Raw genomic sequence first — 27,050 nt, 5'->3', positions numbered from 1 at the left:
AGGGTAATAGCTCCCCGGTAAAGAAACCCGGACAAGGATTTTTAAAATATTATGTTATGTAGTATGGGTCATTAATCCAACTTTATATCAACGTAAACAGAATTGTATATTCTTATCAACGAATGTTCGAACTAAGAAATTAGCTAAGTATTGAGCAACTTATCATATAACGAATTCGGAAAAGTACATTGAGCAACTTATCATAAAACGAATTCGGAAAAGTACATTGAGCAACTTATCATAAAACGAATTCGGAAAAGTACATTGAGCAACTTATCATATAACGAATTCGGAAAAGTACATTGAGCAACTTATCATAAAACGAATTCGGACAAGTACATTGAGCAACTTATCATATAACGAATTCGGAAAAGTACATTGTATGTAGATCAGGCTGGGTAGACACCTGCTTGTCCGGTGGAATGTGAAAATAGTCGCTACTGGTGGCTCATTATCAAGGGCAATCGATGGTTCAATCCCTTCCAATTCCACTACACGACCATGACTGTCGGTATTGATTTTTCTATGGCAAGTCATACAGTGTAAAAAATGATATGTTTAGTATGACGAAATATTTTTGTGACGTCATAGCGGGGATATGATTATGACGTCATCATTGAGGAGTGCATGACTACCGGTGGGAACGTGATCATCATCCGAAGCACGCAGAGGTAAGTTTTCCGGTAAAATTAACTGACCAGCCTTCTAGCTACTTGTTAATTAACTTGAAAAAGAAGATTGCAAATAGTACAAGCAGTTTGAGCTTTCTATATCTATAAATAAAGGAAGCAGAGCGCGCATTTTCGATTATGTTACAAAATCAGTACAATACGGAACGCTCATCTCATCTGAACTCATTCAGTACTGTAGGTTATAATGCTATATAATCATAAGTTCCCGAATACTATCAAAAACATGGGATAACCTGCTCGACCACGTGAGTTTTCTTTGGTTTCCTTCCAAAATAAGACTAATTATACTTCCATCCAGGTCCCCAGTTTCATCAAAGTTCCTTAGTTTAAGAACATTTCTGAAATCATTTTCTCCATAGGAAAGCCTTTCAAAATTTAAGGAAAGTTCCTGAGCTAAAATTCCAACCATGCATTCCTTTTGACAAGTTTAAGTTAAGGATTTTTTTGAAGTTATGGAACTTTGATAAAACCGGGACCACACAACGGAGCGATGGAAAACTTGTTGTATAATAAGTTTTATAAACCGGTACATGTATATCTTATTCTATATTCATTTCCCTCCAGATGGCCCATTCCCCAGTACCAAGCGAGTCGATGTCCAGTCCAGATACCAAGGAGCTGGAGGTTCTCCTCCCGGCCTTTCTCCGACAGGCTGTGAGTGTCTATTTCTCATGGAAACCAAAATGTTGAATACATGTAACATATACATCCATAAAAGAAAAATGAAACCCCAAAATTCACAAATAAATACACTTTGAAAAAAAAATATAGATGCTTTACAGGTTTTAAGTGTAAATATTGATCGCCTTCTAGCTTCGCACTTTTTGCATGTCCCTTCAGATCAATAGTGGTCCACCATGATCGCCAAGTTAAAGGCCGGTTGAGGCACACTACTCGCTTTCCGCTATTCATTACAGAGAACTCTTTTGTAGATTCACGGTCTAAACATTTACGTGATCCACTGTATTTTTAAATCCGATACACGGTGCACAGGAAATCACCACAGGTTGAATGTTTATTTTGTCGTAAATCTTGTATGTGGTGTAATGATCTTCTTTTTGATGAAGTTATTGGAATTGATAAATAAGCATTGTGTGATGTTGAGGAAATTGTAGGAACATCGTTCAGGACAACAGAATGTACTGGTGTAGTTTTTTTTGTGTGCGTGTGTGATGTGGATGTTTCTAATATGGACTGAACCAATTATGTAAGTTATATAGTTCTGTATTACACCGATATTATGTTATTCTCTTAATTTTCTTATATTGACTTCTATCGATACACGTGTTAGTGAAACACATTCCCGCGGAATGCCCCGACAGGAATCGGAAACGTGCCTCTAGCGTGATATTACCATGTCTACACTGCTCTCCGGCCGACCATCTGTCAGACATTTTCTGTCCGTCGTCCAGAGCTACCTTATCGCAGCTAATAGTATAGTATTAAGAATCTTCGCGCTTTATAGAAGTTGGTAAAACTTGTTTCGCAATTGTTTTTTAAAAAAAAGTTAACATTTACATTTTGAGTGACAAAGATCTTTTCAATACTACCAATCTAATTAAGATCTAGATGGTAATTATCACTACGTTACATGAACATCTAACAACATCCCATAAGGGGTCACGCCCTGATGACCTCTGAGATTTCTTTTTCAGGGCGAATTGGCATTTTGCCGATATTATCGAAGCAAAACATTTCGTCACAGCATGCATCTGAAGCAAGCCATTTCGGCACAGTATATAGTTATATGCTTTATCGGACGAAATGACTTGAAACAAATTGACAGATTATACAAGCTATGCATTCTAGTCATGCTAATTCGGACATATAAAATTCACTTCCAAGATTCTGGAAGTAGTCATTTGATTGGCTAATCCAAAGGGTCACCCTGACGTGATAGGGATGTTGTTAGATGTCCCTGTAACGTAGTGACAATGACCATCTAGATTTTAATTAGATTGCAATACTACCGATACATGTGCCGACCCGTTCCTTCAGAATCGCCTACAAATTAATGCGGTATAGAAATATTGATATTATGAAATATTGAAGACATCTAAAATCTTAATCTACATTGTTACTTTTCCTGTAGGCTGCTTTCCAACAGCTGGGTAAAGAACTGGACAACTACATGAAAGGATCTCGTAGCATGAAGACCGTGGTCGATGGTATCAACAAGACAGTTACCTCCCTTTGTGACAAGACCCTGCCTCGTTTTTACGAGTTTGCAGATCTGTTAGAGGTAGGGGTTTTTTAAACGTGTCGTCGGAATATATGCGATATCTCAAAACTAAATTTCTGTCACTGGATTTACATAGTTGTTGTCGAAAATTTGGTCCTGTATGCGGACTAACCTGTCAATATATTTTTTTAAGTCTAATATTCCAAGCATAACTCTTGACGGAGCTGCATTACAACAAGGACATAAATAGAGGTACTCCTATACGTATATGAGGTCTTATTCCACCTGATTACATTGGTGGATATTGCGACCTCATATCCCCTCAGCGTGTTTTTCTTGTAGCTGCCAGCGCCCTGATTCTAGGGCGCGACGAAAAAGTGTCATAAACCATCTAAAACGATAATTCATGTTAACAAATATGTGTACGCTTACTTGTTGATGAAGTATCAAGCCATTTATGCACAAACTGTTGATGGACACCTCTTAAATATAATTATATCCACAATAATTCACTTGCAACCTACTGTGTTGAATATGGGTCACTAAAACAACTTTGCTGTTCCGGTTATTATAAAATATGGAATGCAAATAAAACGGAAAACGTAGCGCAATATTTTCACAGCGTTTCGTTTGTTTTGTCTATTTCAACTCCATATTTGGATAAACCGGAAATAACCTCGAGAGGTCACAATAAAAACAAGTATGGCGGTATATACAAATGGGACCTACGCTTAAACGACAAAAGAGGCTAATAATCACTAATCTTGGATATAGATATGGACACACGTTGATTGACTTTGTGTATTTATGATAGATAAATAGAATAAGGTAGGTCAGATCATATGAAATGTGAGTAAAGATAACTTTTAAACGACTTTAATTAGGTGGGTCACAGCAACAGGTTTTATGTGCGGTGGTGATTAGAGGTTACATGACAGCCTGTCAAAAGTTTCCTGTCGTGTAAACCTCTAATATTATTGGAGTAAAATAGAGGATATCTAACAGTGTCTTCAGTAATACCAAATACATTTCACGAGTGGGGCTAATATTTTGATATTTTTCACGAGTGCGCAGCACGAGTGAAAAATATCAAAATATTAGCCACACGAGTGAAATATATTTGGTATTACTGAAGACACTGTTAGATATTCTGTTATTATATTTTTTATCAACGAAAAACCTACTCCGTATGCTAACTAGGCCTACAGCGATAATTTGTAAACAAAAACAGTAGTTTCCCCTTTCCAGGTGCTGACATATATGTCGGGCTTTCTGATTGGTCAATTATTTCGGTATTTTCTAATCATTAATTTGATTGGTCAAATCAGCAAAAGTGATATTTTTCACTAGTGAAAAATATCACTTTCATATAGAATGAATAATTTTTTATATTTCACTGGTAAAAATGTAATAAAGGGACATATATCACCGCGTCCTTCCTAATTTCATAACAACTCCAACCTAGTCGGTCAAAACCGAAATCGCGCATAGTTAAATTTCACGAGACTTACCTGTAGCGGTTAGCCGGGTCGGAACTAGTTCGTTGGTATTGCATTAGATTAGTTTAGTTTAAACATATTTTATTGCAAGAAGTTTACAAACGGATTGGGTACAAGTTATTACAACTTATGTGATCACCCTTTCCTTGATAATGTACAAAATAAAGAAGAATATGCAATTGGTATATTAAACATAAATTAACATTATACCATTTTTTAGAGTGAGAAAAAGAGAAAATTGGAGAGATAGGGTTGGAGAGAGAGAGAGAGAGAGAGAGAGAGAGAGAGAGAGAGAGAGAGAGAGAGAGAGAGAGAGAGAGAGAGAGAGATGATGAGAAACGGAAGGGTGAAGAGAAAGGGAGGAAAAAAGGGAAGACAATAAATCAGTCTTTATTATTTGAATCTATTGCTAGTTTTGATGGAAGTGTACTTCTGTAATGGCCACAAATATAGTGAAATAAAATCTCTCGCAAATATTACCAGCTATACAGTAAACGAAAACGGCTTTAAGCACAAGGACACGATAATTAACCTAGATTAACCCAATGTGGTATACATACTAAGATATATGTCCAAATACACCTATGTCCACCAAAAGTAGTTCGTGTTGACCTTCATTGTGTCCTTTGACCTACTTCAAAGAAAAGGTTTGTCCAAGCTTCCTTACCTACACTTATTGTCATTGGAACTTGGTCAGCTAAAAGGCGATGTACCATGTACCAAACATTGGCCACTCTGACTTACATTTTGACCTTTGACCTACATCAATGATTCGGGCTGGAGTTCTGGGTTCACTTACTTCGAAGAAAAGTCCGATCGCCTGGTACTGTTGATCTGTCGAACACTCAGTGTGAAGAATTAGTTGCTACTATAGTTAATATCTGCAATATCAATCTAATTAAAATCTAGATGGTAATTCTCACTACGTTACATGAACATCTAACAACATCCCATTATGGGTCACGTCAGGGTGACCTTTTAGATTAGCCAATCAAATGACTACTTCCAGAATCTTGGAAGTGAAATTGTATGTGCGAATTAACATGACTAGAGAGCATATCTTGCATTATCTGTCAATTTGTTTCGAGTCATTTCGTCCCATCAAGCATATAGCTAAATAATACTGTGCTGAAATGGTTTGCTTCAGATACATATTGTGATGAAATGGTTTGCTTCAATTTCAACGACAAATAGACAATTCGCCCTGAAAGTGACATTTTGACGCATATCTCAAAGGTCATTAAAACGTGACCACATATGGGATGTTGTTAGATATTCATGTAACGTAGTGAGAATGACCATCTAGATTTTAATTAGATTGGTGCAGTATTGGCATATAATTTCACATTCGGTGGGGACAGTAATTTGCTTTTTTGTCCTGTTCACATTTAGATCAGGGTATGCTATACAGATCTTTGCTTCATTACTTAGGACCAAGCTCAGCTATGGACAATACTAGAAACAGATATCCAAAAGATGGGGCGAGGTTTCAAACATTTCGGAGAACAATTCTATATGGTTCTGGTAAGTAATTGTGCTTGGTTCCATCAGTATTCGGAGTTTCCGAGTGTGGTGCGGCTTCCAGTTGCAAACATATATCTGGGAAACTTCCGGCAATCCTCTGAAATCAACTAGGGAATTCTCCCGAGATATTGTCATTGGTTCAGCATCCATTTATTTGCCCGTCGACATCAATCGGAACCCATCGTCATTTTCTCCGAATCTGACGTTCGCAGACGGAGGCGAGGTGTTCCGATGCGTCGACATGCGTACTTAGGGCCTCGAATAAATGACCTTGACATTCTTCTTAGAGATTATTGTTGATGTGTGCGGAAATCAAAGGGATTGATGTTTTACAATGTATACCTTGATTCGTTATTGTTGAAAATAAATAAAGTTTCTTACAAGTTATCAGTTACTTGGTAAACTGTTTTTGAAACATTTGTACTGCTACATCAATATGTTGACATAATGATAATATACACTACATTTGTATACAACTGTATATTGTGACTTTGACAGAAAGCAGTGGACCTTCGAAAGAAATCTAGAAAAGAGTATGCCGATCTCAGAGCCAACTTCCAGGTGATTGCTTAAGTTCCACTCTTATACGTGTAATTTGATTTAAAATATTGATTGTCAAATTTTTGATAAAGGATTAGGCACAAATTATATTAACTTATCTACGCCATCTATCAATATACATTAACATGTGGAATACTAGTGATACAATGAAAACATACCTAATCTATTTCTACTATAAAATATATCTATTACTGCACACTTTAGTTATCTACGTATTGAAGTTTACGCGATATTTTGTTAAGTTTGTGGGGCCGCGGTGGCCGAGTAATTAAGGTGTCCCGTCACTTTATCACTAACCCTGACCTCCATCTATATGGGTTGCGAGTGGAGCAGTTGCCTGGCACTGACCGTAGGCCAGTGGTTTTTCTCCGGGAACTCCGGTTTTCCTCCACCTCCAAAACCTATGACGTCGGCTTAAATGACCCTGGTTGTTGATAGGACGTTAAACAAAATAAATCAAAAATTGTTAAGTTGGATCAAACGGGATCCTACTTTTGGGATATAAATTTTCTATTGGGAGATTAATTCCTCTGTGTTTATAATGATAAGGAAATAAAGTTAACATATTCATTGTGATTTTGAAGTTTATCAAATTGTCATTAAATTTTGATTAATACCATTATTAATACAGACTGTATCATCAAATGAGAACATGTATTCATGAATGAAAATTATTTCATTTGCAGAAGCTCAATGACAGCTTTATGGTGAAGAAGTCTGACAAAGCCAAGGTACATAACGTGTGAAGATCACTGTGTGCTAGCTTCAATAATCAATTCCCATATCGGAAAAAAAATAACAATATAAGATATGCAAATTATGAGTTAACAAGTTTTCCATTGATCTGTGCGTCAGTCCATCTGTAGATGAAATTTTGTCTGAACAAATATATGACAAACCAAACCCCTTTTCTGAAGTCCACACCACGCACTGAACTGAATTTGTGTACGTGGGCTTATTTTCATCCACATATTTTAAACTGATACTGCATTTTTCAATGATTTATATCCCCCCCCCCCCCCCCCCCCCCCCCCTGAAATTATGCTTCTATGTTGAAATTCTTTATATAATCGACTCTCATTATTTTAGCAAAGTAGCTCGACGTAAATTCTTTCTGATAAGTTTTCCCATACCTATATAGTACACATGTATACAAATAGTCCAGACATTTAATGGACAAACTGTTGGTGTAAATGTCTATTTTATTTGTTTTTCCCCAGGCACGACAGGCGATGGAGTTAAAGTTGGCCGATTGTTTAGACATTGACCGGTGTTTGGTGGAACGAATAAAAGAGATTCAACTTGGGTTCGTATTAACACCAGAACAATTCCGTAAAAGACATGGTTAAAATGAGTTCCCACGTATTTTCAATTATGGATGCACCGCAATATTACTGCTTATGGAGAGAAGCCGACAAGGTATATTATAATTCCTTAACCATACCCATATATCGCATTATTTGAAGAATCTGAACTCCTTTACCACTGTATTTGCGCGCATGCGTCAATCTGACAATAATACGTGGTGACGGCATTTTTTATTTTCTCATATTACAGTCATCGGATGTTTGAACAAATAAAATGCGTTTTTCTTTCTTTTTTTTCTAGACAACGTCATTTTATTGCTGACCAGTACAGCAAGTACATGGCCGCACAAGCCGGTTTTTGTAAGGATACTCTGCAGGTTGGTGATTTATCATTGTTTTCTTCTTCTTTTAAAGTTTGACCAGAACTTCTTGGTATAGATTACCTGGAGAGCGAAGAATCGCAAAATATTTAATACAATGTCATTTTTCTCTTCTTTTGTTTTATTCACATAAAACTATAAAATACACGTCCTATCAACAGGTGAGGACGGTCGCCTGTGTGTGGGAGCTGTGTACTCGTGATGAATGTTATTGTGGGTTTAAATCTTTTACATACTATTCTACATTCTGCTTGTGACAACAACTAGCTAGAGTAGTATTGGCCGTATAAATGTAGACGGCAGAGGTGGCCAAGTGGTTAAGGTGTCCCGACACTTTAACACTAGCCCTCCACCTCTGGGTTGCGAGTTCGAAACCTACGTGGGGCAGTTGCCAGGTACTGACCGTAGACCGCTGGTTTTTTTCTCCGGGTACTCCGGCTTTCCTCCACCTCCAAAACCTGGCACGTCCTTAAATGACCCTGGCTGTTAATAGGACGTTAAACAAAAACAAACCAAACCAAGGGTATTCCCCGCGTCTTGAATGTTATCATGAAAACGAACGCTGGTCAACACGGTTAGCACGCTCATAATACAGAAATTTCCCGGAAGTTTACATGGTCCGCCATACCAATTAATACCGTGATATTATTTACCGAGCGTGGTGTACTTTTAAGTTTTGTTTCAATATCCGTAAACTGACATGTCATCGATTTTCACTTTTTTTTGCGATACTTGAAAACGTATGTCGCCCTTTTTGAACAGGAAACCACAGGAATCGCCCAGGGCTATCACTCGGTATTTGCGATATCCTAAACAAAACATAAACTAGTCTGTTTTCTGTTTGCAGGTATTGAATATAGTGCCAGATATATTGAAAGGATTTTTACCCAAGAAGTCTGCGCGAGCAAAACCGGAGAAAAAGAAGCTCGACCTGCCTGTCCCCAAACTCCCAAAGAAGAAAAGCACAATAAGGCGATCATAAACACGCTAATATGATTGTTTTTTCTGTATTCATCCTCTATTGAATCTAACATCAGCCTGTTTTTGTTTTTGTTTTAACTATTTGTGCAGTAAGGGGGCAATGCATTAAATAAAAGTCCCAATGGGCCTGTATCGATCACCTGTTCTGCAGCAAACCAAGATAAGGCTTTGTTCGGAAAATATGAAGTCCTTGACGGCGATAATGTTACACGTCAAATATAACATTGTGCTTCCCGTTATTCGAAGGAAATAAATTGAACATTTTAGCACATTTGACCCGAATGACCTTGAAAGGTCAAAGTCTAACCCTCCACATCAGTATGTTCCTTGACCAATTTCTCTTTAATCCTCATTGATATCAAGATATTTTTACGCGTTTGACATTGTCACTTTGAAAGTAGGTTAAGGTCATCCATTGAACAAACTGGTAGTTAGTTCAGGGACGGACAACGGACGCAACCGGGACCCGATCCGTGCTTCTGGTAGTTTCCTTTAACACATCATATAATCTACAAACACACGTTTATAGCTACTTATTTATACCAGGTGATAAGGTTTATTCTAAATAATCTGCTTAAGACTTAGTTATATTGCTGATTTTCAATAATTGTTTTGCGAGAGGTCGCTTCAATATTTTAGCAAATTTGACCTAGTCACCTTGAAAATGGGTCAATGTCTTTCTTTTCGCAAACTCAAAGGGCTCCATCCCAAGAACTTACCTGCCAAATATCATGTTACTTTTTCTTAACCAGAAGCTGTTTTGGTTTTTTTTTTAAAAACAAATTTGACTCATGTGACCTTGAAAATAGGTCAAATCATTTATCCCAGGAACTAATCGGCCAAATAAAATGACTCCGGGACTCTTAGTTAATGAGTCGAAGTCATTTAAATGGAAAGGTTGACGTCCTTTGGGCCAGTTGACCTAATTATATAGCATGCACAATTTCCCAGTCTGTTATGGGACTCTAGCACAATCTGTAATAATAACGACAGGCAAAATATTTCCAATTTTTGTTTATTTCTGTCACTTGTCATACTGTACATGTTTATACATCATCACAGAGATAACATACATTACACTCGTGCATCACTCGCTCTCCTTTTAAAACACAACCACAACAGGACAAGCATCAATACATCTCCAATCATCCATTATAAGTCCCTGGATTCCTCCTTGGTGAGTATCTGACCGAGACACCGGCAAGGTAGGCGCATTATTTAATTAAATAAAACTTACCCTGTGACTTATTCGACAGCACAAGTTTCAAGCAATCGAGTAATATGTCTGTCTAGTCGGTTTCCCGGCAGGTGCTCATTAATTAATTAAAGATGCAATATTCTAAATTTTATCAATGGTCACATGAGTTGTCACATGACTCACCATCTTGGTCTACTGACCTTGTCATTTGACGTTACATGTTACATGTATGCATGAAATGTGAAGTGAACGACTCGCACATATAAACTTCACTTTGTAACAGTTGAAGTCTAATGAATCAACTAGTGTGTAGCGTTGCATTGAAATGAAAATTAAAAACATCAGTACGACTGTATAAAATATCAAGTTTATGACAATTTATAAGAACTCTGTGCATTGATAAGATTTTTGTCAGTGGACAAGGCTTCCGATTCCCTAAATACACTATGATAGTATATCATGGTGTCCAGTACTTTAGTGATTAGACACACTTCTATGTACATTTTTATTTCCCTCAAAAAAATACACCTACTCCATTCCACAAAGCGACTGAAACAAGAAAAGCTTACAGAGTTCAACCAAAAACACCCAAGACTAATAATCCTAACATGGCATTTCAATATTTCTGTCATTTTAGGTTCATCATTCTTTTTACCCTTGATTTGAAATAGATTGATGGGTTTCTGTTGTTCAAGCTGGGTGAAATAGAACTGCATGTGATATCTAGACAAATGTTATATGAAGGAAATCTCGCGAGATTTGTCACTACTGTAGAGACGATTACCCCGTACTGGTGACAGCCAACATTTACAAGTGAAATATTACTGTGATGTGTGATGTGATGTATTTGGGTACAGGGCTGATGATATAGGTGTAAAATTGTTTACATTCTTTAATAATGTTGAAGAAAATGACTGAAACAGTGAGCGACTAAAGTTTGATGTAAAGTGGGGATTTCTAGAGTTTGAATGTTTCTGTTTTATTGAGCAAATATTATAAAATAAATAAATGATTGCTAAAAAATTGAATAGATTTCAATTACAGGTATAACTGTTAAAAGCCTACAACACACAGAACCTTAGCATTATGAGGTTGAATATTAGACGTGTTTCAGCAAGTTCTGTAAACATGGTCTTGCAAAACTCCATATATCGGTAAAACACTGCACCAGGATGTTATTATTTTGTGAAAAATGATTTTAAATGACTGTAACACAATCAAATTGTTCTAAGAAATAGGTATCAAAATATGCCCTCATCAATGATTCCCAGTCTTAAGTCCTTAGTTAATGATTCTAAGTCACAACAAATTAACGACATCTTAATTACCTGTGACAACTAAAATCTTTACAATAATATTAAATGTTTCACGAAAATTGAGATCACATTCATACACAATGATCTTGGCTGATATTTCATGACAATTTATCAACATGCACAGGAAACTAATACAATACTGCTACATACAAACCCCTTTTCACGCTGTGTTCATAATAAATATTAAATGTTATTCCACATCGCACATGCTCAGCTGTTCATCAAAACTAATCATAACCTCTCCAACATATCATCCAGAAAAGTTTGACACACAGATCAACTGTCTGTAACAGGAAGGTGATATCACCTTCATGTAATGAAAAGCAAATTGTTGTTTCCCTAATGAACATTCATCAGCTTATCAATTATTTTCTCTAATGAATATTCACCAATGCAGTAATAAATATTCATTAGATATCGACAGTATTTATATTCATGTAATGAATATTCATCAGACATACATTATCTACTTATAATATTATAAATCAGTACATATACTGTAGATCTATCAATATTTACATGCTATTAACTTTAGCAGTATTTTCCAAAGCATTATGACTCTTGAAAATATTGCTACCTAGTGCTTAAATTGGTAAATTATAAGTAGTGAATTCAAAACCTTAGAAGGAAACCAAAGCTAAAACAGCCACAATCATATCTAATTTAATAAAATCTACAAGATTAGTTGCTTTATCGTATAGGATTGGAGGCACTATACCTGAGTAGCAGTGAGAAATCTAATTGCCAGTCCTGAGTCCTGTGCTAATAAAATTTTGATGGGAAATACTTATATTCAACATTGTGGGACTCACTGTTTTCAGCAATACAGTTGAAAAGGACTCATTGAAATAAATTCGATATCAATCACTGCACAGATACATGTACAGGAAGCAAACAATATATTATAAACACCTCAATGTATTGTATGTGTAGTGTACAGAAAGAAGATGCCTCAACAACCGGAGTTATCTCCCTTAGGTTCCCATATATAACCATCAGCTATTATTAACATCAAACACATTCAGCAATCTCATCTATCATTAATGACAAATTATGACACATAAATCGCTGAAGAGTTATATTCTATCAGATGGCTATGTAAAGCATCATTGTTAAATACTGGGTATGCTTGTAACAAAACAATTCACAGATATGTACACAACATTTCTGTTGACACTTCAGAGATGATCTAGAACAAAGAGTTTTAACTGATAACTTTGCTGAAAATTTATATTTACCAATATTATATAGAAAAATTCCATCCACTTACATCAATTCTGTCGAAATACATCTGACCAAGAATTACCCCTGCAGTATGTGATATACATATGATGAAACAAAGTACAGCTATTACTATGTCTACACCATGTCAATAATACGGTGGGTATGTCGAGTAAGATACACATGTATTTTTACCACTATTACCATTTATACAAAAATGAAGTAAGAACATTGTTAACATGTTTATAAAATCCATTCCCATTTTGACTGGTAGATCACTCAATCAAATGATTTATCAAAATATTTTAACAAAACTTCCCAAATTCAAACATTTGCTAACAGTTTCCCTTAAAAATTCCACAACATTTCACTAATCATTGCAATAACTACAATTTGAGAAAAAAACAAAGAAAACACTGAAAGAAATGGCACTAAAATTAAACATATCAACCAAAATATAAGTCAGTTCCTGGATTTCTGGAAAATTAGAATCCAAGAACAAAAATCTCTTAATGAACTTATTGCCTGTAAGCGAGTGGAGAGCGATCTATAAGATTCACCAGGTAACCTCACTTTATCTTACACTCCAACTATCTAATTAAAATCTAGATGGTCAGTGGTGAGCGATCTATAAGATTCACCAGGTAACCTCACTCTATCTTGCACTCCAAATCTTGGAAACGAGATAAAATAGTTTATGGTGATAATACACTGCCATGTGTTCATCATATATTTCTAGTTCACATTCATAATACATAAAAATACACATGTACAAATAGAAAACATGTAATGAGTATGTACAATACTTTTTTATATAATGATAATGAAATATTTTTCTGCATATTATTTACTTGTTCAAAATGAATTCACACTGAGAACGTATCTCATCAAGATATTTATGAATTAACATAAAACAAGGTGTTAAGAACATTCTGGAAGGGTGCTCCAGAATGGTTTTATAATTTTTAACTTGTCTGGATGTTTTGGCTGGCCAAACCATCACCTAAAATCTCTGAAGAAAGACTGAATTAGCCAAATTATGTAAATTTTAGAGTAAATTCTTTTAATAGTATCATTTCTTTATCATTTTCCTTGTAACCCCACAGAAACATGCACCTACCCATGAACTTTTCTTTGTAGTGTGAGTGGAACTACCACAAATATTTGAACAGATAGATATCTGAATCTAATCAGGCTTTTTATAGTTCCTCAGTTATGGTGAACATACCTTCAAAGAATAGCTGAGATGGCTGGTTGTGCTGGAAAACTGTTATAACCTTGTGACTTCTAAAAGCAAGTCATCAACAGTATTCATTAATACCAGGTATTCTGTGCGTGTGTCTGGATGTCAGGGAAAATTTTCAACCTTGTGATTCTATGCAAGTCACTAACATTTTTCATTGGTATTCTGTGTGTGTGCCTAGATGTCTGGGAAACTGTTCAACCTCGTGACTATGAAGCAAGTCACTAAAAGTATACATCCCTGGGATGGAGTTGAATACAGGACTTCATTTTAAATTTATTATTCTCCCCATCAAATTCAAAATACCTCCCGACATCCTAAAAATCATCGAAGAACCCCGTCAAACAGTTTGATACAGATATGTCTTCTCTGTTGGAATCCTTAGAACATTACAAATGTCAAAACTGGAACAATGACAATGTGCGCAGATATCCATGACATAATTATAACCAATCACAGGTGATTGAGGAAATCGCTTGACCGAGAATGAGACATGTTATGCTAACCAAACTGAAATGAAAATCCTCCAGGAACGCCGCCTCCTGGGGCTCCACCAAAACTAAAACCTGGACCTCCACCACTGGAGAAAAATGTCTGAAATATCTGGTTAGGATCAACCCCAAAGTCTGAAAAATAAATTAATATTTTGTCATAAAATTAGTAGACAGTAAAAGCCATTTTTGGGACTACCTATATGCATGTATATATCCTTAGTGTCGTAACTCAACAGCTGTTCTGAAACAGTCCTGAACATTTCCACTGATACTATATACAGATAATACATGTACAATATGACGTGTTAGCATCCTGGAACTGGTCTGTGACAGTTTTTTTTGCCAAATATGATGGAATTTTAGTCTTGCAATAGCAATTTCACAAACAAGGTGCCAACCATTAAACAATCTTTATAGGTTCTATATCAGACTATCTTTCTACTTTTCTCTTCTTTCTTTTTTTCCTCTTAATAATCTGATAACAGGAACAAGTGGAACCTACATGTAAAGTTTGACAAATATCCCTCCACTACTTTTCAAGAGATAGAGATAACAAACTTCAATTCTCAAAATCTATGACTGCCTTTTGGCCATTTAGTTTTATCTAATCAAAAATCAAAAATCAACTGGCACAACTAAGGACCAATGGGAACCTACACATGAAGTTTGAGGAAAATCCCCCCAGTACTCTTCAAGAAATAGCCATAACAAACTTCAATTTCTCAAACTTGGCTGCCTGATGGTCATTTTGTTTTTCTGATCCAAACTCTAAATTGAATTGGCACAATTATGGACCAAGAGGAACCTACACATGAAGTTTGAACAATATCCCTCAAGGACTTTTTCAAGAAATGGCGATAACATACTTCAATTCTCAAAATCAAAGATTGTCGCCTGTCAGCCATTTTGTTTTATGATCAAAAAAGTAAATTTGATTGGCACAACTGGGGACCAGAGCTAGATCGAGGGAGCCTACAAATGAAGTTTGAGGAATATCCCTCCAGAACTTTTCAAGAAATAGGGACAACAAACAATACACTTACCAAATCCACCACCTCCCTCTAGCTCGTCGATATCGGCCCCAGAATCATATCTACTCTTTTTACGTTCATCAGACAATACAGAATAAGCTTCTCCAACTTCCTTGAATTTTTTTTCTTCTTCTTTCTGAACCTCTGGTGTATCATGACTGTGACGATCTGTCCAAACAAGACCAAAGAATATGCTGAGTACTTTATTTATATTGACACAAGCTTGGAACCAGTATATTCAAACAAGTTACTCCAGTAAACACTAGGTGATCTCTTCACAATGTTGGACTTCTATGGTTGTATTTCTAAGTATAACTGAGGTATATGTTTAATTTGTGTTTTATGTAGGATTCTCATTTAGAACATCTATCACATAAGTTTGTACATTCATTATAATCCAGATATTCCTACCATCTAAGGGATGATTTGTCACTATGATCACGTCAGGTTATCAGGCTGACCATCACTACTCCACGGAAATGTTGTTTTTAAATATGGGTTATTTCTAGCTAGGCGATTGAGTGCTATAGCTTATGAGTTTGAGGCCCAGTCGGTGCAAGTTATAAAATTGTCGTCATTTGTAATTTGTGTTACTATGTTATATGTCTAATTATTAACACAATCACTCATATACACATTGCGATGTTTATCGGAGGGTTAAAGCTTTGAATTTCATGTTGTAACTGTACTGTGTTGAATATCAGACAAGTTTGGAAATACCCAAGAAAAACCCAAAATACAAAATAATGTAGTCACTGTAGTTTCTTTCAAGAAATTATTTACTTTTACAAGTTGAAAAGTTTTATGATTGCCGTTTGAAATTAGTGCTTGTGAAGGAGAGCTCCTTGCATCAAAGTGTAACTTTTGACCTTTAACTTGGACATAATTTTAATGAACACTTTTGCTTGTTTGTATGCTGGGTTTATCGCCCGTTGAACAGCTGAGTCTTTTCGAGTTGGGTCTCCTTGTAGTAGTTGGTTACTACCTCACTCATCAACATACAGGATGTCTATTGCATGCCATCCAGAGCAATTAGGGTAGGAAAGTGGTAACAACCACGACAGCCCAGACTGGCCCGTTTCTCAGCTTCCTGAGAAACACTAACCAACACGGGAAGGTAACGACAAATCAAACACCTCAGATCTTCAACAGTGACCGGCGCTCTAATGGACTGAGCTAGCACGGCCCCTTTATATGCACATTAAACTCCCAAAATACAAATGTAGTCATAGTCAACATCAAGATATCACAGACTTTTTCAATTTGAAAAATGTTTCATGATGACATTATCAGAATTTGATACCTATACTGTGAAGAGGTAAGAAGACTGGGTATCAGCTTGCTGAGGAGTTATTCTGGAATAGACAGCCATTACTTACCAGGGTGATGCACTAAAGCCCGCTTCCTGTACGCTTTCTTGATCTCATCCACTGTTGCTGTTTTTCCTATACCCAAGATTTTGTAATAGTCTTTCCGTTTACTTTTCTTTAATTCTAATTTTGCTTCTTGTAATGATCTTTTATTTTCTGAAAAGAAAAATAAATCACTGCAAAAATCCTGAGAAAACAAATGTTTCAAATCTGTTTTTCTATTTTACGAGAATCAGCTCAGAAAATAAATATTTCTAATCTGTTTTTCTATTTAACAGGAAACTAGCAAATTTATTCTTTATTCAAATTTCGAATTGAGCAATTTTTTTCCCTGTGTATTACAAAATAGTACCAAAAATATCTTAGTCACATTATACAAATTATTGCCATTTAATCATATCATACTAAAATCTGTGTCACTTACCTTGACTTTTGTCCAGTTTAAAAATTTTTTCATAGTCGCGGACAGCTTCATCATATTGTTCGGAGTCCATATAACTATTAATTACAAATAATCCATACAATTATAGATAATCCACATAACTAGATATCATAAATAATACAATCATGGTCTACTTAACAAATTTGTAATTTAGCTGTAGCTGGTAGTTGTGATATATTGCACACCCCTAACTAGTGTCCTATACCTTTATGTACTTGTAATGTAATATGCTATTCAATACCTTCATGTATTTTCAGGAACAGATCAATTCATTACATATTTCTACTAATGAGAGAATTTATCAATTTGATAGCATAATTATATCTTCACTTGCAATACTTCAGTATTAATTAATCAGAAATGTGCTTTCCTTTCACTGTAATTAAATAAGCGATTTTTCTTTTCAATTTCCATTTACACACAGCAGAAAATGATAGCACTAAATTGAGAACTCCATTTAAAATGGCATAGTCTTGGCAAGAAAGCTAAATAAATATTTACTCAGAACTCTAGTAACCTCATATTTTGATTTGCTCTTCAGTTTTCAATTGAACACATAAAATTTATAATAACATTAATTATTCTGCCATTCTTATGTAAGGAAAAGGTGGATGGAAAACAAAGTATCTCAAAATTTTCCAGGAATTTGGTGTATTTCAAATCTTACTAAATATGGCCACCTTTGATATGACTTTTTATTCAAACTATACTAATAAATATAGTTGGAATGTGTATGATATATACCCGGGGTATATTTACTAGTGATGGGAATCGGTTTCACTTTCAGAATCAATAATCAGAAACTGGAAATTGATTAGTTATAATCAGTTTTTCAAAATTTAACACAGAATTAACCTTTTATTGAAAATTTATGTGAATCTCAAGTACATTTATTACTGTAACACATCATATATTTTCATATTTTAGATAATGAACAAAACAAACCATTTAACAGTTGTTAATATATTTAAATCTCCTTAATCACTTGTATACGACCAATGAATATCCTGGTAAAATATAAGAAATATCCGATTACCCAGTAATTGCATTTGCAAAATTGTCATCGATGATTGTTTTTTATTTCTTTTTTTTTTCAACTATTTTTCGGCTATTTTTTCGATTATTTTCGATCATCGGCCCACCAAAAATATTTACCATTTTGCACGACGTAGATAAGCTTTCAAATATGTGTCATCTAAGTCCACCGCTCTTGTACAATCAGCAATGGCTTCCTCCATTTTGTTTAACTGTGGAGAAAAATCAAACAATGAAGCAAAAAGGACCCAGGAACTTGTCAAAATAAATATTCCCATCCTTTTGTTCATAAATAAAACGCCTTTTGGTTTATATGAAACAATAATCCTTACACATAATATCCTCAAATTGCATCATGACATTACAAATTTGTCCACAAAGTGTTTTTTTTTTCACCTCAAAGGTAATCTTGTACAATTGCTTTTAAAACATTTATTACTTGGCCAAACTTTTACAGAAATGGAGATGAATGAAAAATTTTGGAAAAAAAAATAACCCATATAATTGTCAAATTTGATTTAAATACAAGTCTGTTTGTTTGCTGGGTTTATCCTAACGGGCGCCATTCTATTTATCTCTCACCCAGATTGCATTGATCTTGCCAATAAATACAATCTACCAAGCGTTTAATTGTTAATTAACAGCCATTGTCATTTTGAGGTGTAGTCTTGTAGTAGTAGGTAACTACATCACTGAACAACATATGGGAGACATGTTGCATGTCATCCAGAGCAGTTAGGGCAAAGTGTTCAAGATCTACTCTTTAGCTCAATCAGTTGAGCATAAGTCTAGTTAGTCAGAGGTTCTAGGTTTAATCTCTAGTGGAGGCAGTGATTTAAATCTAATTAATCATGCACTCTGTTACATTGGCGCCCATATTCTTCACAATTATACACTGACAGAAATTTCTTGATGATCAAGCATTCATGATTGTAAGAAGATTAAGACAAGAAGTTAATAAACACTGAAACACTTCTATAGAGTTAACTGACCTTTGCACCAACAGTTGCTCTGTTGAAGTAAAGTTTAGAATTTGTGAATTTATTGTTGGGGTCAATGGCCAATGCCTCTGTGTATAAATTGTAAGCTGCCTGTAGATTCCCAGATCGAAATTCTTTGTTTCCTTCTTCTTTCTTTGCTATTAAGGCTTTGGCTTTCTGCAAGAACAAAAATAATATTAAAAAGTACAGTATTAGTTAAAATTTTCAAGCATAATTAATTTGCCAGGAATCAGTGACCAAATCCTGATTCCAATTGAGTGATTTTGTCAACTCAAGTGGTTCTAAATGTGATGTGAATGTTTACTTGGTTGCTCCGTAAAGAAGAGTCACCTTATAGTAGCTGGTGGCTACCTCACTGAACATCACACTGGACATTTATAGTACACTGTTCAATGCCATTGACGTGTCCGACTGAAGGATACAAACATTACAGAGGTTAACAACCCATAACCTCAGCTTCCAGAGAAACAGAAACTACCCTGGGAAAGGTTTAACTATGATCTGGATCTTCAATATTATCCAACTCTTTATTAACATAGCTATCACACCCTCTATCTGTTATGAGGTTAGGTATTATCACACCCTCTATCTGTTACGAGGTTAGGTATTATCACTGCCCTCTATCTGTTACGAGGTTAGGTATTATCACTGTCCTCTATCTGTTACAAGGTTAGGTATTATCACTGCCCTCTATCTGTTACGAGGTTAGGTATTATCACTGCCCTCTATCTGTTACAAGGTTAGGTATTATCACTGCCCTCTATCTGTTATGAGGTTAGGTATTATCACTGCCCTCTATCTGTTACAAGGTTAGGTATTATCACTGCCCTCTATCTGTTACAAGGTTAGGTATTATCACTGCCCTCTATCTGTTACGAGGTTAGGTATTATCACTGCCCTCTATCTGTTATGAGGTTAGGTATTATCACTGCCCTCTATCTGTTACGAGGTTAGGTATTATCACTGCCCTCTATCTGTTATGAGGTTAGGTATTATCACTACCCTCTATCTGTTATGAGGTTAGGTATTATCACACCCTCTATCTGTTACAAGGTTAGGTATTATCACTGCCCGCTATCTGTTATGAGGTTAGGTATTATCACTGCCCTCTATCTGTTACAAGGTTAGGTATTATCACTGCCCTCTATCTGTTATGAGGTTAGGTATTATCACACCCTCTATCTGTTACAAGGTTAGGTATTATCACTGCCCTCTATCTGTTATGAGGTTAGGTATTATCACTGCCCTCTATCTGTTATGAGGTTAGGTATTATCACTGCCCTCTATCCGTTATGAGGTTAGGTATTATCACTGCCCTCTATCCGTTATGAGGTTAGGTATAAATAGTTCCAGATCTTACCATTTCTTGTCTTAAGACAATTCATAATCAGTCCGGTGATTTTGCTGTAAAAGACATACCCTATAAATTTCTCTGGCTTTTTGATGATCTGGCGCTAGTCTCAGGACCTGCTGGAAATGCTGGAAAGCCTTGTCTATGTTATCTTGATAATAGAGACACATTCCTCGTACATGTATTGCATCAGCATTCATGCTATCTTTGCGTAATATATCACTGAAAGAGCAAACACAAAATGTATAGAGAAACATACCAACAGAAAGGAAAATGAAGATTTACCACTTTAATACTAGTGATAATGCATTTAATGTTTATAATTAAAAGGAAAATACAGTTTATCAATGAATCGTAAAGACAAGATTTATCTTTTTGTAACAAAAATATCACAAGCCCAGGACTGGAGTTTCATGACTGAAGTTTTTGGAATCAATGAATTTATCAATTTAAATAATTCATGTTTGCCTAGACAAGACGATTCTATCAATATTAAGCTATGATAGAAATTCCCCTACAAAATGTTTAGATCTAAGATCCTTTGTTTAATGATTACTGTTACCTAAGAGACCATTGATAAATACATTTTAACAAATCTTACTTGGCATATTCTTGTGATTCTTGGTATCGGCCGAGCAAAGCTAGCACCTCAGCTTTTCTTATTCTGAATTTAACACATGCTGGACACTGTTCTATACATCGCTCCATACAATATAACACCTGGGAATAAACAAAAATTATTTAACATTTTAATTCATGTTGTTAGATCACAAATATTGATAAATACTGAAATAAACATGTCATTTTAGTAGAAAATTATCAGAATTCCAAACAGTATAAAATATCAAAACTTGAAAAACAATCAATGACATAATATTCCACTTAGAAAGTATAACCAAGCAGAAAAAGGATCAGGTTATCAAAGATGTGATTGTTTTCTTTATTTAAACCATAGTCTGACAGAGTTCAGTGGTGATGTTTTGTCAACAAAACCAAGAAAATTGTAGACTACAGTTACCTCCCCTATCAAACAACTACATGTATATAATAAGGCAACATTTAGTAATGTGATTTCCAGTAACATTTCTGTGACCAGTGGTATCAATCTAAGCCATCACCTGGTTGTGTTTTAGGTAGAAAGACAGCCCTTTTTTACTGCCTCCCTGGTAAGTTTGCCATACAGCATGGTTTTGCGATACACACAAGATAATCTATCAAACAATAAGATGATACGTAGCTTCACTATGTTTGTTTAGGTTCTGTGAAGTCTGCCTTTTTTACACCAATGACGATTAAAGATGACTAATACTGCAAACTTACTACCGTGGCATGAAAAAATTACCAACTTTTCACCCAAAACACAACTGGGTGATGAAGTAGATTATTACCCCTGGTGAAAAATTGATACAGAAAACTTTGTAGTTTATTGTGACGGCCATCTTGGATAATACAGAAAAAATGTCAAAAGGAATTGTGGGTAGTGACACAATGCATTTACATACAGAAAACAAACATATATTGTCTATCTCAACAAGGCAGAATTTCCTATTGCCAGTGACACACATTGAGATCGGCAGAAGCATAACTTTAGGCAGCTACCAGACAGAGAATTAAATACACATGTATTGAGTTTACACTAAAAGATATTACACAGAAATTTTATTCTGTCTTCAGAAAATATTATGTCAATATGAACACTCATCTTTTAACTTTGTTGTTTAGGGTGTTGACTGTTGTTATGCTAGCTTTATTACCTTTCTATAGTCTCCTTTCTGGAAGTCAGCATCAGCTATTTCCTCAAATTTCTTGACACGATCTGCAACAGCTAACTGAAATAAAGAAGATTATCTCTTCAACACCTAGATTTATATTCAAGTCCACTGCCAGATTGGGATCAATGTATGCATTCAGTTGTATCAAAGGTATATTAGTATTGTCTACGGTGGCTTTATCATCGCAGATAACAGTAATTCTAAAATGCTCTTCTAAACCTAAAATACCTAAATCAAACACAGTTAACTATAAACTTTCTTGAAAAAATTTGAAACACAACAAATTTCTTTCATGGTCAAATTGAGGCATTAGGTAAAAAAAAAAAGTGTTTGCATTATGGAAGGACAGTGAATATGCTTTGGTCTGACTGTCCCTTTCAAACAAATACTAGAAAATCACTTATATTTTAAAAATATTTTATTTTGCAAACTTACCTCTTCAGACATATTCGCAAATACATGATTTTATGAACACTGATCTAGAAATGACTTTAAATTTGCAATTGATGAGCTATTAGAGTCATGGACTCTGCAATTACCTGTATCTGTAACTAATAGCTTGGCCAACATCAAAACGGGTTATTTTTGTACAAATAATTGCAAAGAATTTTAAATAATGATGGACTCTCCTCACCTATAATGTGAAAAAGAAACCCCCCATGAAATACAAGTGATTTACGGTACTTTTGATACATCAAATAAATCTCGCTTTTTTCATATCAAAGTAATTGTAGGAGCAATTTCAACATGAAATTGGAAAACAAACTTTTCGTATTAAGAACTTCCATAAAATCTTGGTTAGTAATGAAAATCTTACGTCTGTAAGTGCTGTGCTGTTTTCAGGTTCCAACATCAGTACTTGCTGATAGGATCGCCCTGCAGCGACAGGATCTCCAAGTGCTAGGTGACACTTCCCCTCTCTGACATAACCCTTTAAAATTTAGAGAAAATATAAGGTTTAATTTACATACTTCAGAACAGCTGACACAGTACACCAATTTTCAAGTGCTGGATATAATAGACAAGCAATCACTTTTTACGAACTCTTATCACTGCCACGTTCACATGTCCACCAATTACACTGTACAAGTAATAATTTAGTATTCTTCATCCATAATTATATGAATATTTATGCAGTGGCTGTGAACAATTCTAGTTCCTCTACTTATGATAAAATACATGCTGACGTATACGTATACCCCTTGTTGTACTTTTGACATCTTTTCTTATCATGCCATGTGTATCATATGAGTGGATTTGAATTTTTTGTTCTGCCAAAACTACACAAAATGTATCGGCTACAACTTATATGTAACTATAGTTAAAATTAAAATCACCATCCTCTATGTTAAAGATGTATTCACTGTGGCAAGGATTATTTAGAATGAGAGAGTAGAGTATTTTGACCAAATCTAATAAAGTATATGAAAGTATATGAAGAGTATGGCAACGCTTAAAAGTCATTTTTGATGAAATCATATATACATAATCCACTAATGTTATAGAGAGATCTAGTGATATAAAGTTGGGGATAAGATAATTCATAGTTGTAAAGACTTAACTACCTTTACAAAGGCGCTGTCGATGCGGACAGACTGTCGTGCATCCTCTAGAGCATCCAGATATTTGTACAACATCATGTTGGTAGCAGCCCTGTTCCCGTAGTAGGCCGCACATGTTGGACACAGCTCTGCAACAACATGGTACATCCATTTTTAATAAATAGAATCAAATGTTGGTAATACCTGTATCATCATCATCATTCATCATCTTAAGATATATGGGAGCTTGAGGGCATAATTTTTTTTTTAATCTTTTTTTTCAGGATGGATGTGGTAGTCCTGTCTAATATTGTATGTCTAAGACTAATAAGTTCATTTGAAACTTGTTTTAATTATAATGAATTGTGATGTTTGTAAAGTTGGACAAGCAGAAATTGGGAATGCTGAATCTAGGCAGGGCTCAAAGTGGATATTTTTTTACCAGGTGGCCTATTTGGCTACCAAGCCATAAAATCTAGGCACCAATTGGGAAAGTTAGTCGCCTGGCCTAGTTCAGTAGTTGTCTTAAATTTAAAAACAAAAAAATAATCTTTTAATTCTAAAAATCAGTATAACATCTCTCTGCAAATTTTTCGATTGTGAGCGTCATTTTAGCATTAACTGCAACCTTTGGAAGATTATAAATCTCAGATTTACACATTTTTTTCAGTGGCCATGCAGACGCCTTACAGGTCAATAACTGGTCGCAAAGAGTGAATTTAAGGCGCGATGGCCACCAAAATAGGGGCTACTTTGAGCACTGCTTGGTATGGGCCATTTATGATTGTTTAAAAAAATTCTTATGGGCCATGCATTTGCTCTTTGTCTATGTAAGAATTTATATATTTTTTCTGTGCCTATGGTTTTTGGCCTGTTCTTCCCAACCCCTAGACAATGTGTTGTTTGATTTTCATGCATCTATTTACCTATCGCTTGAGAGTAACAATTAAGAGCATCTATATACTGTTTGTTCTTGTAGAAGGCATTTCCTTCCTCTTTCTTTTCTTCTGCAAATATTGAAGGACTGAAAAATAAAGAGAAAATAAATAAACATATATCTTAAAATATAGTCTTTTGATGCACACATTTTTAATATATACATAATACCATTTTTGCAAAATACAGGAAATCAAATGTCTTATGAAGGCATACAGTGGTTTAATTTTAATGTTCGTAGACAACATGTACAATGAATCACAACCGTTGTACCAGCATGTAATAATGAAAATAAAGTTGTATTACATATTACAGGCACAAGCCTCGTCTATAAATAAACTGATAATCAACGTTAACATGGGTAGTGACAGGTAATATCAACAAGCTGGGTAGTGACAGGTAATATCAACAAGCGTGCTGGGTATTGCTGAAACAATACATGCATCCTACTGGCCCCTGTTAAAATAGCGAGTGTCGCTAATGATCTTTAAAGAATATATTTGAAAAAGAAATGAGTTTTTCTATTTGAATCGCTCTTTTGGAATATCTGATGCAAAAATGAAAATTATTCGAAAATCGACATTTTCTGAATTTGTTTCCTTTCAGTTTATATCAACTCTTACGTAACTGTGTGACACAGTGTTGAAATGAAACCAGAGAAACAATACCCTTAAAATTAACAATAAATCTATTATACAAAATGTAGATCTTAATGAGCCGAATTAATTAAATGACCAAACGAAAATCCTCAAAAAATGTTTCGTAAATTGGAAAGTAGGAAATTAAATATTAGTTATGGAACATTCTAGAACAGTACTATTCTTAGAATTTTTATGAAACGTGCAAGTGGTTTCAGCGTCATAGAAGAAGTGTTCATATGATAGACATAATTAGCATACAACATATCATAACCAGCTAGAGATTAGACACAAGTGTTCTGTTATGACATTTTTATATATGTCGTTACATCGAATAGTCGGTGTCTTTCGTGCACGTCGGTTCGTCATTATCGGCTTTGTATGAACCGAAGGACGTCTTATTTTCTTAAATAATTCCATAGTAAACTTAGCTTATGTTTGAATACAAAAATCATGAGATACCAACCTCCCGAACTATCAGAATTAAAAAATATATAGACTTTTTCACTCAACTCTTTTTCGATTTGTGGGGACTCCACTTCCATCTGATCGTCTTCCGACATTGTAGAACATGTACAAAGTCTCGCGAGAATTTAGAGCGTAGAAACCCAAAGAGGAATCAATGCAGCGTTTGACAACTAGGCAAACCAACGTTTCTAGTAAAGCGTTTAAATGAGACAATACAATACAAGCGACATGCTGTCAAACTCAGCTAAAAAACAATATTGTAATGCAAGTTTTAAAACATTATTGGCTGCGACTCCTGACATATATTGGTTGTTTATGGATCTTGTTACCTTCTCCCCATATCATACGTAACTGATGCCACGACGCGTTGTGGCTTTACACGTTGAATCAGAGAAACACGTGCACCTTTGCCTCAAACTTGTGGCTTGTCCGTCCCCGTGTAGCCTAATGCCCCGTTTCTCATATTTTCGTAATATGTCCGATTAGATTCTATGTGAAGACTGAGAGAAAATCCAAGCGAAATAAATCTAAAGGATTGACAATTTATTTTTATTGACAATATTCGTATATTAGGTTAGTTCTTATTGGAAGGGAAGTAACTCTTACAAGCATACTTGACATTTTATGATTGAATCGGATGATGAACACAAGAAATACAGAAACACTAATGATATTCAGTGATTAGATAATTGTTGTATCAAATAGCAATAAAGAAGACTATAGCTGATTAATTATGCTACTGATAAGCATTTCAACACCGAAAGAAGAACTTGGAGTAGTGAATGGCTGCTAGAGGTACACCCCCAGAAATGTAAGTACATGTACATACATGTAGGCAAACCTTCAGAACAGGAACCTTCATACTCT

The 27,050-nt window shown here is 35.2% G+C and overlaps 2 protein-coding genes across 4 annotated transcripts; one reads left to right on the top strand and one right to left on the bottom strand.

Annotated features, from left to right (window-relative positions):
• The first annotated feature begins 573 nt into the window (after window positions 1-573).
• LOC117317853 lies at window positions 574-9,186 on the top strand. The gene is made up of 9 exons (XM_033872811.1): window positions 574-671; window positions 1,257-1,346; window positions 2,785-2,934; window positions 5,805-5,897; window positions 6,396-6,458; window positions 7,145-7,189; window positions 7,679-7,764; window positions 8,067-8,142; window positions 8,993-9,186. The coding sequence occupies exons 2-9, from the start codon at window positions 1,257-1,259 to the stop codon at window positions 9,125-9,127; spliced, it is 738 nt and encodes a 245-aa protein (XP_033728702.1). The 5' UTR covers window positions 574-671; the 3' UTR covers window positions 9,128-9,186.
• Window positions 9,187-10,124: 938 nt separating this feature from the next.
• On the bottom strand, window positions 10,125-26,358 carry LOC117317851 (dnaJ homolog subfamily C member 7-like). 3 transcript variants are annotated; one of them, XR_004530262.1, is made up of 14 exons: window positions 26,229-26,358; window positions 25,068-25,165; window positions 24,166-24,290; window positions 23,418-23,531; window positions 22,583-22,657; window positions 21,430-21,548; window positions 20,897-21,050; window positions 19,469-19,633; window positions 18,597-18,688; window positions 17,424-17,497; window positions 17,009-17,155; window positions 15,642-15,797; window positions 13,511-14,730; window positions 10,125-13,429 (listed from the first exon to the last, which is right to left on the bottom strand). XR_004530262.1 is itself a non-coding variant. In XM_033872809.1 (13 exons), exons 1-13 carry the CDS (start codon window positions 26,276-26,278, stop codon window positions 14,606-14,608), a joined length of 1,494 nt encoding a protein of 497 aa, XP_033728700.1. In that variant the 5' UTR covers window positions 26,279-26,358; the 3' UTR covers window positions 10,125-14,605. The 3 variants fall into 3 exon arrangements, 2 of the variants coding, with proteins under 2 accessions (XP_033728700.1, XP_033728701.1); XM_033872809.1 differs by having other exon boundaries at window positions 10,125-14,730; XM_033872810.1 differs by lacking the exon at window positions 26,229-26,358 and adding an exon at window positions 26,182-26,200 and having other exon boundaries at window positions 10,125-14,730.
• Between the last annotated feature and the right edge of the window lie 692 nt (window positions 26,359-27,050).

Source organism: Pecten maximus, chromosome 19 (genome assembly GCF_902652985.1).
Source record: "Pecten maximus chromosome 19, xPecMax1.1, whole genome shotgun sequence".
NCBI classification, from domain to species: Eukaryota; Metazoa; Mollusca; class Bivalvia; order Pectinida; family Pectinidae; genus Pecten; species Pecten maximus.
The sequence above is the reverse complement of the archived record's forward strand: the minus strand, read 5'-3'. Positions and strand labels throughout refer to the sequence as shown.

Bases quoted from the DNA above. Each gene is read 5' to 3' on its own strand.
- LOC117317853 (XM_033872811.1), top strand. From the start codon at position 1,257: ATGGCCCATTCCCCAGTACCAAGCGAGTCGATGTCCAGTCCAGATACC. The intron at 2,935-5,804 runs GTAGGGGTTTTT...TTCATTACTTAG, and splicing joins AGTTTGCAGATCTGTTAGAG to GACCAAGCTCAGCTATGGAC. The intron at 8,143-8,992 runs GTTGGTGATTTA...TTCTGTTTGCAG, and splicing joins TTTGTAAGGATACTCTGCAG to GTATTGAATATAGTGCCAGA.
- LOC117317851 (XM_033872809.1), bottom strand. From the start codon at position 26,278: ATGTCGGAAGACGATCAGATGGAAGTGGAGTCCCCACAAATCGAAAAA. The intron at 19,634-20,896 runs GTATGTCTTTTA...TTGTTCTTGCAG, and splicing joins AAGCCAGAGAAATTTATAGG to AAAGCCAAAGCCTTAATAGC. The intron at 15,798-17,008 runs GTAAGTAATGGC...TTGTTTGGACAG, and splicing joins GGCTTTAGTGCATCACCCTG to ATCGTCACAGTCATGATACA.